This window comes from Orycteropus afer, unplaced genomic scaffold, assembly GCF_000298275.1.
Source record: "Orycteropus afer afer isolate SDZICR_OR568_19922 unplaced genomic scaffold, OryAfe1.0 scaffold00174, whole genome shotgun sequence".
Lineage (NCBI taxonomy): Eukaryota > Metazoa > Chordata > Mammalia > Tubulidentata > Orycteropodidae > Orycteropus > Orycteropus afer.
Window position 1 is genome coordinate 7,024,125 of NW_006921761.1, and position 12,422 is coordinate 7,036,546.

General features: G+C 47.6%; 1 protein-coding gene across 1 annotated transcript in view; it reads left to right on the top strand.

Annotated features, from left to right (window-relative positions):
* CACNA1B (calcium voltage-gated channel subunit alpha1 B) overlaps positions 1-12,422 on the top strand; it is a 278,427-nt gene that overhangs the window by 208,166 nt on the left and 57,839 nt on the right. Inside the window, exons 22-24 of the mRNA XM_007947083.1 lie at positions 6,408-6,534; positions 8,802-8,931; positions 9,312-9,371. Of these exons, the coding sequence (XP_007945274.1) occupies positions 6,408-6,534; positions 8,802-8,931; positions 9,312-9,371 (317 nt within the window). The remainder of the gene's footprint in view (positions 1-6,407; positions 6,535-8,801; positions 8,932-9,311; positions 9,372-12,422) is intronic.

A 12,422-nucleotide genomic window follows, 5' to 3' on the forward strand; every position in this document is an offset into this window, starting at 1 on the left:
CCATTGGACCAGCAAACCTGGTCCCCACCTTCTTTTTTTTTTTTTTGCCTCCAAATGATTTTGAGTTTTGTACCACATTGTTCTCCCTCTTTATGCAGTGCATACTATTTTTGACTTACCTTTTCTTCCTATCTCAGACATTCCTTCAGTATCATTTCCTGTCTTACTGAAGTATAGACATTTCTGCTGCAACATGATACATACTTTCCTGTACTGAAAATAACAGGACTTGTAGAAAAAACAAGGAGCAGTGCCTAAGGCATTTGACTGCTAGCCAGAAGGTCAGCTGTTCAAACCCACCAGCAGCTCCATAGAAGGAAGATGGGGCAATCTCCTTCCATAAAGATTTACTGCCTTGGAAACCCAGTGGGGGTTGCTGTGAGTTGGAATTGATTCGATGGCAGGGGGTTTGGGTTTTTGTGTTTTGTAGAGAAAGTAGGTTTAGAGACAGTTGACTCCACACCTGCATAAACCTATAATGAAAACACTAACAAAAGCAAGAGTGATCCAAAGAAAAGATGATAGCACAGGTACATCTCCACTAGTGTTTGCACACAGTATCAGAATCATTTACTCTTTTGTAGCTTTAAACCTGGAGGGTTGGACTCTGCTTTCTTCTCTGAGACAAGGATCTGTGAGGGCGTTTCCTTTTAGTAGATGCCAAAGGGGCAGGGAGGCTGCATCTTCTGACCTCCTCTAACCCCACAAGAGGAAGACAGAATCACCACCAGTAGCCCAAGGCCTATCCTTGCGAAGCCAGACATGCTGCCTCCTTCCAGCCCTTTCACCAACCGTGACACCAATTGTTCCTCCTGCAGCACCCACCACCTGGTTCGATGATTTGCTACAGTGGCCACACAGAACTCACAGATTATGGGGTTTATTAGGGAAGAAACAGGCTACAGTTCAAGTTCAGGAGCACGCTCAGTCTCTCTCAGCCCGCTGTCTCTCAGCTGACAGTCTGTCTCCCAGAAGTTCTTGTCTCTTGGTGTCTCTGTCTCTCTCAGCAGTGCATGCCTCTCACATCCCTCAGCCAGTAGTGAGAGAGTCTTTTTGCCTCCAGGAGGGCTCTTTCTGAGCCTGGCAGAGTGGCCAAACTAACCAATCCCAACCTCAGAATTCTATACACCTGAGAGAAAGTAAACTTCCCAGAAAATTACTTGGTGCTGCTCCCAAGAGAAATACCTCAGCTGGATAACTTTAACAATCAGGAGCTACTCAGTTGCTCATGGCAAATTCCACCACGGAGTTTACAAAGACTTATGGCTAGAAAAGCCACACTCTGTGATTTACTACACTGCAGTAGAGATGAGGATCATCAAAACAAGAATGCAGTACATGGTGCATCCTTCTTCATCATTCATCCGTTCAACTGGGAGGAAATGCCTTCATAGCTTTCCACCTAAATCTGCAGCTTTACCAGTTCTCAGGATTGTAGAAACCACAACTGTTCTTGAAACCACTGAACCGGTCATTGTTTGAAATAAAAGAAGGTATTGCTGGAGGATGTTCAACTTTTTCTTATGATCTCCAAGGAAAGCCCTGCTACAGCATTCCCTTAATGTGGCAAACCTTGCTCCTCATTGCTGTTCTGTTGGGTCTTCAGCTAGTCAAGTATGTGTTCAGATGCTGTTTAATGGATGCAACTGCCTGTCAGCTCCAGATCTGAGTCTCCTGTGGGACTGTGTTCACTGTTTCTTGCTTGGTTTTTGGTTGTTTCTTCTTCTTCTTTAAGCATGTTGTGTGTGTGTGTGCGTGTTGTATGTGCGTGTGTTTTGGATACTGAACACTTGCACAAAGAAATTATAGAGGATGTAGATAATTTCATCTTCCTTGAAAGACAGATAAATCTTCTTTTTGTGGGTAGATAGAGTACTGGTGAATTACCTCAATGCTGTCAGGGGTTGGTTTTAGTCCTTGTTGTTAGGTGTAATTGAGTAGGCTGTGACTCATAGCAACTTTATTTTGTCTTTGGTCTTGGGATAGTCCTTATTCTTAGGGTGTGGTCCTTTGGGGGGGTCTCTGTTGAAAGTCCTCAGTGTTTACCAAGATCCCTTCACCTTGATAAAGCTCAGCCTCTAGCTCTCTGCAGGCTTGAATCCCAGCTTTGGTCTCCATAGGACTACACAGGTAGCACTGTGCTATTTACTCAGAAAGGAGTCTTTAGTCATTCTTCTCTGATAAGGTTCGCTCCCTCCTCTTCACCTGCTGTGTGTGTCTCTTCTCAGAACAGCTGGCATCGAATTAGACGACCATGTGCCTAGGTAGCCAGAAGAAGGTCCTGCATTTTAGAGCAATGTCAGCTACTGTAAATACCCAGTCCTCCTAATTTAGATGGAAGGACCTAAACCTGAACATCCATGGGAGATAAATTAATGATTAAATAAAATAACCCCCCCCCAAAAAAAAAAAACAAACTCATTGCTATCAAGTCAATTCCAACTCATAGTGACCCCCTTTGGGGTTCCAAGGTGGTAAATCTCTATGGAAACAGATTGCCCCATCTTCCTTCCACAGAATAGCTGGTGGGTTTGAACCACCAACCTTTTGGTTAGCAGTCAAATGCCTTAGGCACTGTGCCACCAGAGCTCCATGATTAAATAAAATAGTATACTAATAATAGATGTTGTTGTTGTTGTTAGGTACCATCGAGTTGCTTCTGACTCACAGTGACCCCGTGTACTACAGAATGAAACACTGCCCAGTCTTGTGCCAGCCTCACAGTCCCTGCTATACCTGAGCCCATCGTTGGAGCCACTGTGTCAGTCCATCTTGTTGAGGGTCTTCCCCTTTTTCCCTGACCCTTCACTTTACCAAGCATGATCTCCTTCTCCAGGGAATGGTCCCTTCTGACAGCACGACCAAAGTAGGTCAGGCGAACTCTGGCCATTCTCATTTCCAAGGAGCATTCTGGCTGCACTTCCTCCAGGACAGAATTGTTTGTTCTCCTGGCAGTCCATGGTACCTTCAGTATTCTTCACCAACACCACAACTCAAAAGCACCAACTCTTCTTCAGTCTTCATTATTAATTGTCCAGTTTTTACGTGCGTATGGGGCAATTGAAAATATCATGGCTTGGGTTAGGTGCACCTTAGTCTTCAAAGTGACATATTTGCTTCTTAACACTTTAAAGAGGTCTTTGGGAGCAGATTTACCCAGTGCAATATGATGTCTGATTTCATGACTGCTGCTTCCATGGGTGTTCATTGTGGATCCGAATAATATGAAATCTTAGATGTAAACATATACAATCATAGATTATATAAGTAATAAGAGAACAAAATAGACCAATAGTGACCACATAGTAGAAAAATAATGTTTTACTTCATAACCACAGTTTTGTAATGAGGAAGACATGTTGTTGTTGTTGTTATGTGTCGTCAAGTCGGACTCGACTCATAGCAACCCCTCCTTGGGTTTCTGAGACAGTATCGCTATGGAAGTAGATTGCCCCATCTTCCTTCTGAGGAGTAGCTGGTGGGTTTGAACCGCCAGCCTTCTGGTTAGCAGTCAAGTGCCTTAGGCACTATGCTACCAGAGCTCCAAGGAAGACATACTATCTCTATTTTTACATGTAAATCTAAGAAGATAAGCAGTTTATCCAGAATCATAAGTGAGAAGAATCAGTACTCAAACTTGTGTGGTACCAACAGCTGCAGAAACTGTCCATTCCACAAGAGCCCAGATGATCCACATAGGTATTTGAGTTGTAGGACTTGGAGGTGAAGAGTGGGGACAGGCTGGAGGCTTGTGGAGGGACATGTGAGCTTGTGTTGAGAGTGGGTGGCCAGGTGTGACCTGAACTGGCTGGTGACTGAGTGGCTGGGCCCTGAGATTGACCTTCTGCAGAGCAGGGACCACCAGGCAGGCCTACCTCTGAGTCCCCTTGAGCCCATTGCAGGCTCTACAGAGTTATGAATGGCACAGACCTGTCACACTTTGCCTGGGTATAGATGGGCCCTGGTAGAGGGACCTCCAGGGGAACAGCCCCTGCTGCACCAGCTACCCCTACACAGGTTGAGCCCCTGCTCACTTTCCTGTTGATGAAGTGGGTCAGGGGCTGACTGAGCCCCAGAACTCTCTCCTGTATTGTGACATTCCGGGCCATATAGCCCATGGGCAGCAGGACAGGACATGGTGTCCCAGCTCTCAGGATGCCTCTGAAACCTGAGTTGGTGGAAGACAGGGTTGCTTTACAGACTGCAGAGCTCAAAAGTAAGATCCCTATTTGGGGGCTCTGTCCCTGTCATCTCGGGGTCTTGCTTTCTGGTGGATTCTGAGGACTCCCAGAAAGTGCACATGTGGCCCTCTTCATTAGCAACTCTCAGAGCCAGATCCTGCTGGGGGTGGTGGGTGAATGTGAGGGCTCTATCTTGCAGGGGCCTTGGGGGACTGCAGTGCTGAGTGTCATGTGTAGCCATTTCCAGGGACTCTGAGAGAGACACCCCCACCAGATGCAGATGGTTGGGGGAGAACATAGGGAACCAATGAGTGCTGGAGTGAAGCAAGAAGGGAAGAACAGCTTGAGTGGGCCCAGAGCCAAGTGAGGGCCTTCTCTGTGATGAGATGTGAATGTGTGTGAAGTCAGAGGGGAAGGAAGGGTTGGATGCTGCATTAGCACCTGTCGGTTCTAGGAGAGGATGTAAGCACTGACCGTGTGCTCCTTCCCTGTGAGACCCTGGCCCCTGGCACCCCAACACCTCTTCCATCCTGGAACACCATGAGCTCTGGAGTACACAGATGATCAGATGGGCCGGGCCCATGTCCTGTGACCCCCCAGGATGAGCCCTAAAGAGAGACAGAGGGAAAGAGCAGTGGAGACCTTGCAGGGTGTAGCACAGGGGTCCAGATTTGTGTTTTCCATGCAATTAGCCAATAAACCCAGCACCACTTCTGTCTTTGACACACACTGTGAGTGTGTGGGCTGCTCTTGTTCCCTGGCATGTATGTCTGTCTTCACACACATCTCACAGTGCCTCAGCTCATGTAACTTTGCGAGTCTTCATGGCTGTCCTCAAACTTCATTCTTCAAGATTGTCTCAGTCTTTCTTGTTCTGTTGCATTTCCATAGCTATTAGAATCAATTTATCAATCAGGTAAGCTGGGGTTCTGATTGGGATTACACTGAATCTAAAGGTCAGTTTAGGGAGAGCTGACTTCTTCATACTATGGAGTCTATGGCATGAATCTGGTTTATTTCTCCATTTATTTTAGGTCTTTCTTTCTGGGAAGAGGTCTTGCGCGTCTCTCTAGGATGTATTCCAAGATAGTTGATATTTTTTGACGCTATGTCAAATGGCAATATTTTTTAAATATTAAACTAAAATTCTTTGTGGCTATATAGAAAAATAAAGTTTATTTTTGTAGATGGCCTTGAATCCAACTAAATCTTGCTAAATTAACGATTTAGAGTCTTTTCAGTATTCTGTTTATGTCATCATGTCATCTTCAAATAATGGCAGGTTTATTTCTTCCTTTCTAATCTTGACACCTTCTCTTACCCCTCCCACTCCCACCCCCATTGCACCAGCTAGGATCTTTAGTACAATGATGACTGGGAGTGGTACTAAGGGCTATTGTTAGCTCATTCCCAATTTCAGAGGAACATTTCAATATTTCACTATTAAACATTAAGTGTTTTTCAGTATCTTTACAGGTAAAAGGAATTTCCTTCTATTCCTTGTTAGTAAAGAATTGTTTTTATCATAAATGAATGTTGGATTTTAAGGAATGATTTTTCTGAATCTGTTGAGATGATCATGTGATTTTTCTCCAGTATTCTGCTAATTGGTTGAATTAAATTCAATCAGAGAGTGCCTAGGCCTGCTGAAGTCAGCACTGCATTCAAAGTCCTCTTGCCTTTGGATACCTTTTGAACCCCAGCCTGGGGGTGGGCCCTTCTCTAGTGTCGCAGACAAGACCCCAGGCCAGGTTGGACTGACCATGGCTTCTGTGACCCTCCCTGGTGGCCTGAGCTTCCTACAGAGGCAGCAGGACAGGGCTGTGTTTGGGGCTGAAAGGGCCTTGTGTTCCTGGAGTGGGGGCAGAAATAGGGCCCTGCTCTTCAGGGCTGAGTAGGTCCTGGTGTTGGTAGAACATGTGGACTGAGGCCTCCTGCAGAGCCAGAGCCCAGCCAGAGTTCCATGTGGCTGTGGAGCTCTCTCTCCTTTTGGCAATGGCAAGGAGGGTCCAGTGAGGTCTCTGACCTCTGTACCAGCTATGGTCCTGGCCAGCCTCTGGCCTGGCCAGGATGTGGCAGAGACTGAAGGGCATTTCCCAATGCCTAGTTGTATTGTCAGCCTCGAAGACCTGCTCTCCTCTCCAGGGCTGGGAGTGAGAGGAGCATTTAGGCAGTGGGATTTCTGGTGGCCCCAAACCCTAACTTCATGACCCTGTGTCCTCATAGGTGGAAATGTAGACCTGGAGAGCCAAGCGGAGGGGAAGAAGGAGGTGGACGCCAACGGCCTGACGAGGGGCGGCCCCCGGCCAATTGTTCCGTACAGCTCCATGTTCTGTCTGAGCCCCACCAACCTGTGAGTCTCTGCCAGCCACTGTGGCCCTGCTGGTCCCTCACCCACTTCTCATGAATTCGCAGGGTGCAACGGCACTAAGTCCGCTCATGTCATGGATATTCGCTCATTTAATCACACAGCAACCCTGGGAGGAAATACTTTTACCATCTCCTGTTACAGATGAGAATGCCAGCATACAGGAAGTTCTGACTGCCATGGACACCAACCCTGACAGCCAGCCCCAGAGCTCAAACCTGAATGCTGTGCCTCCTCCCCACATCCCCCTTGTCCTGGCCACGTGCACATCTCAACACACCTTACCCACAAGCATACAAGCTCCGCCCATACCCTCCTGCCCACTGGCCCTGCTCATACCCACCCTTACAAGGTCCCACTCACACCCATCTTCACACTGGCCCCACCCATATCCACATGCACACAGGCTCCACCCATACCCACCTGACACAGGCCCTGCTCATACCCACTGCACATAGGCCCCGCCCATACCCACCTGTATGCAGGTGCCTGCTGTCCATTGTCTCTCTGCCCTCTAGGTGTGCACATGCATCTGTCCATTCACACACATGCCTATCACAAATCCATCCTGCATCCATCCTTCAACTTCTTGTCAGCCCAGATACTTGTATTAGTTCAGCAAATATTCATATGCTAAACAGCATTTCAGGTGCCAGGACTATAGAGTAATGAACAGACCAGACAAGAGCCCTGTCCAAGAGGTAGGACCAACCAAGAAACTAATAAGGGTCAGAGGTGTCAGCTAGTAGAGAATGAGACAGACACTCAGCACAAAGTGGGGAAGGATGATCTAGGTCCAAAGTTAGAGGGAGGTCAGGAGGACCTCAGTGAGAGGTGACAGAGTCAAGACTCCAGGGAATAGGGGGAGGAAGACCCCCAGTCTTAGGCACAGCAGGGAGAAGGAGGGACTGAAAGAAAGCCCTGGGCTAGAGCTGGGGCACAGAGACCAGAGGCAGAAGGGCCAGCTGAACTCACGCACCTGCTCAGTACACATCTGTCCAGCTCCTTCATGCGTGAGTATAGGGTCAACCACTTCACAGCCCTTCCACCTGTATCCTCACCCTCCTTCTCTGCTGGCCCCTCACTTTGCATCACTACTATTTCCTCGGCTCTTATTCTGCTGTGCTGTGGTCCAGACTGTTACGTCCCTGTCCTCTCAGAATTGACAGTGGGGTGTGGTTGGGGGTGGGTGACTGCCAGGTAAACAGCATGGAAATGGGAAAATAAGGGGATGAGGCTCCACCCAGATCAGGGCAAGTGCCATATCAGTTAGAACCCAAAGGATGGAGAGGACAGAGAATCCTTCACAGAGAATAGCATTGGCCCCAGGTGAAGACAGGAGATTCAAGATGGTTGAAGCTGGGTGGGGTACAGGGTGCATCGGTGAGCACAGGTGTGTACCAGGCCAGCTTGCAACAGAAGGGGTGAGTGGGTGGGGCAAGGAGATATCTGCAGGACTGCCAGGTGGGCGAGCAATTGGCTTAGAGAGGTTAGGTCTGTCTTTCCAGCAGAATGGTGGGAGGGCAGAGGTTTCGGAGTGGATGTTTGGAGAGGCTCCCGGAGGCAGGTTTGGTGATAAATTCAATATGGTTGGAAAGGAATGTCAAGGATGAGTTTCTGTTCCATGGCTAAGTGGAGGGAGGTGTATTTCCCAATAAGCAGTTGTAACCTGGGGGTGCAGTGGACTGGGGTGGAATGGCCACAAAATGGACTGGGTGACTTGAGTTACAAGGGCAGAGGGTCTGGGCAGAGAGAGGCCAGAGGAAGGGCATCTTAAGTAAGGAGAGGGAAGTGTCTGGGGTACAGCACCAGGGAAACTTCCATGCAGCCCAAGTGGGTATGGGAAGAGGAGGAGAGGAGTAGGTGGGTGGTGGCCGGGGCTAGGTGCTATGTCAGACCGAATGTCCTGGGGCTTTGTGGTGGTGGCAGTGGAAGAGGCTGGAGGAGCAACTGTGCCTTCAAGGCAGGAGAGGTGAGCACCAAGCTCCCCCAGGCTCGCTTCTCCTCCTCCTCCTGATCAGTCTACTGTCTTTTCTGTCTCTGGGACTCCCTCTTCTCAGTCTTTGGTCACCTGGCACTATCCCCCAACCACATGGACACTTGACAAAGCTTGGCTATGGGTGAAACCCCTTCCAGAGGTGCCCCAGTAAGATCTTACCTATGGAGGCGAACCCACACATAGACCTCAGGTGCAGGGAAGCAGCCTGGGCTGATCTCTGGGTCTCCTGCTGGTCTTTACTCTGCTTCCCCAGGCTCCGCCGCTGCTGCCATTACATTGTGACCATGCGGTACTTTGAGATGGTCATTCTCGTGGTCATTGCCCTGAGCAGCATTGCCCTGGCTGCTGAGGACCCTGTACGTGCAGACTCACCCAGGAACAATGTGAGTGGGCCTGCTCTGTGGGAGGGGCCCTGGTTGTGGGGGGGGCTTTCATGGGTGCTGGGCTCCTGTAGGTTCCTCAGTAGTCTTCCCACCAAACACTTCTTCCTCTATCTGGGCCCTTCTTGTGGCAGACACAAGGTGAGGCTGATGGTCTGGAGAAGCTGCCTCCTCTGGCACACTAGAGATGGGAAACATGAGGGCACACCCTGGGCTGAAGTTCGGACTGGGCAGGAAGGGCCCTGGTCCCAGAGAGATACTCACATCATGTGTCTCCTTGCACCAGCAGTGCCACCATTCCCCTGGAAGAAAAGCTCAGAGCCCTGAGATGGCCCCTGGCTCAGAGCTTCTGGCTTTGAGAGTTACCTTCCTGTTGGTTCTAGGTTCTGAAGTACATGGACTACATCTTCACGGGTGTCTTCACCTTTGAGATGGTGATAAAGGTGAGATACATGGCTTCCCCTGGTGACCCCAATGCCTTGCCCACATCCTCATGACCGAGCTAGGACAGGGTCACACAACAGTTCTGTAACCCCTGTCATGAAGGCATGTGGTGAGTCTACATGTGCATGTGTGTGTGCTGACGTCTGGGGCAAAAGCTCACACGGGGGATATCGTGTGGTTCTGGTGAATGAGAGGCCGTCAGTGCAGTCACTGTGGCTTTGTCGGTGACTGCAGATGCATGGCAGTGCCATCACCACCTGGAGGGTCCTGCCACTGCTGAGCACTCTCTACATTCTGATCCCTCGCTTCCTGTAATGTAGGAGTGTGGGCTTAACCCCTCCCAAAGAATCACCTTGTGGTCAGCAAAGGAGGAAGGCCATGTGACATCAGTGGTGGAAAGAGACTTTGGGGAGAGGGAGGTGACCACAATGTCCGAGAGGCTGCTGGAACGAGATGTTGGTGAGTTACGTGTAAAAAGGGCCTGGTATTGTCTGATTGAAATGGAACACATAAATATTGATATCCTAGGCATTAGTGAGCTGAAATGGACCAGTTGTCTGAATCAGACATCCATATGATCTACTATGCCAGGAATGACAATTTGAAGAGGAATGGAGTGGCATTCACCATCACAAAGGATGTTCCAAGATCTATCCTGAAGTACAATGCTGTCAGTAATAGGATAATATCCATATGCCTCCAAGGCAGACCAGTTAATATGACTATTATTAAATTTATGCACCAACCACCAAAGCCAAAGATGAGGAAATTGAAGATTTTTTTAATCAACTTCTGCAGTCTGAAATTGACCAAACGTGCAATCAAGATGTGTTAATTATCACTGGTGACTGGAATGCAAAAGTTGGAAACAAAGAAGAATCACTGGTAGTTGGAAAATTTGGTGCTGGTGACAGAAATAACGCTGGAGATCGCATGACAGAATTTTGCAAGACCAACGACTTATTCATTGCAGATACCTTTTTTCAGCAACACAAATGGCAGCTACACATGTGGACTTCACCAGTTAGAGTACACAGGAATCAGATTGACTACATCTGTGGCAAGAGGCAATGGAAAAGCTCAATATCTTCAGCCAAAACTAGGCTAGGAGCTGATTGTGGAACAGACCATCAATTGCTCATATGAAAATTCAACTTGAAGTTGAAGACAATTAAAACAAGTCCACAAGAGCCAAAATATGACCTGGAATATATCCTTTCTGAATTTAGAGACCATCTAAAGAATAGATTTGATGCATTGAACACCAATGACCAAAGACCAGAAGAATTGTGGGATGACATCAAGAACATCATGCATGAAGAAAGCAAGAGGTCATTAAAAAGATGAGAAAAGAAGACCAAAATGGATGTCAGAAGAGATTCTGAAACTTGCCCTTGAATGGAGAGTAGTTAAAGCAAATGGAAGCAATGACAAGATAAAAGAACTGAACAGAAGATTTCAAAGAGCAGCTTGAGCAGACAAAGGCAATTACTATAATGAAATGTGCAAAGACCTGGAGTTAGAAAACTAAAAGGGAAGAACACTCTCAGCATTTCTCAAGCTGAAAGAACTGAGGAAAAAATTTAAGTCTCAAGTTGCAATATTGAAAGATTCTATGGGCAAAATGTTGAATGATGCAGGAAGCATCAAAAGAAGATGGAAAGAACACATAGTCACTGTACCAAAAAGAACTGGTCGATCTTCATCCATTTCAGGAGGTGGCATATGTTCAAGAACGAATGGTGTTGGAGGAAGAAGTCAAAGTTGCACTGAAGGAATTGCTGAAGAACAAGGCTCTAGGAATTGACGGAATACCCATTGAGACGTTTCAACAAATGGATGCTGTGCTGGAGGCACTCACTCAGCTATGCTAAGAGATTTGGAAGACAGCTACCTGGCTGACTGACTGGAAGAGATCCATATTTGTGCCCATTCCAAAGAGAGGTAATCCTGCAGAATGTGGAAATTATTAAACAATATTATTAATAGTGCATGCAAGTAAAATCTTACTGAAGATAATTCAAAAATGGTTGCAGCAGTATATTGGCAGAGCACTTCCAGAGGTGCAGGCTGGATTCAGAAGAGGGTGTGGAACAAGGGATATCATTACTGATGTCAGATGGATCTTGGCTCAAAGCAAGTGTTCTGGTTACCTAGTGCTGCTCTGACAAGAAATATACCACAAATTGGATGGCCTTAACAAACAGGAGTTTATTCTTACAATTTGGAGGCTTTAAGTCCAAGTTCAAAGTGCCTGGCTCTAGGGACTGGGTGAAAGCCTGTCCACCTTGGGGTCCAGCTCCGCCTCCTGCTCCCAGTCCACTGGAGCTAGAGGAATTTCTTCACTCAGCTGCTGGCTGCTGAGGCTGAGAAGCCCCAAGGTTGACAAGTAAAAAGGCACAGTTCTGATGTTACCAAACCACATGGCAGAGCATTAATTCAAATCCATTGTAAGTCTCAAGGTCAGCAGAACATGGCAGGCTGCTGAACAAAGACATGGCTACATGCAGGGTCCAAGCATGCCATATGCAAGAGACCATTCTCAAGGGTTCTCCTTATATACGGGAAGGAGACCACATCCCAAAGGCAGCTGCTTGTGGTAGATCCCACCATGGAGTTGATTGCCAGTCCCCACCATGGAGTTGATTGCCAGTCCCATGATGCGGAGTAACTACCACCAGCTGCCCAGCCACTCAACCAGGCCCAGCCAAGTTGACACACAAACGTAACTACCACAGCAAGGAATACCAGAAAGATGTTTACTTGTGTTTTATTGACTAGGCAAAAGCATTTGATTGTGTGGATCATAACAAATTGTGGATAACATTGAGAAGAATGGGAATTCCAGAAACTTAATTGCACTCATAGGAGCTCTGGTAGCATAGTGCCTAAGGCACTTGACTGCTAACCAGAAGCCTGGCAGTTCAAACCCACCAGCCACTCCTCGGAAGGAAAGTTGGGCAATCTACTTCCGTAGTGATACTGCCTTGGCAACCCAAGGAGGGGTTGCTATGAGTTGGGTCCGACTCAACGGCACATAACAACAACAA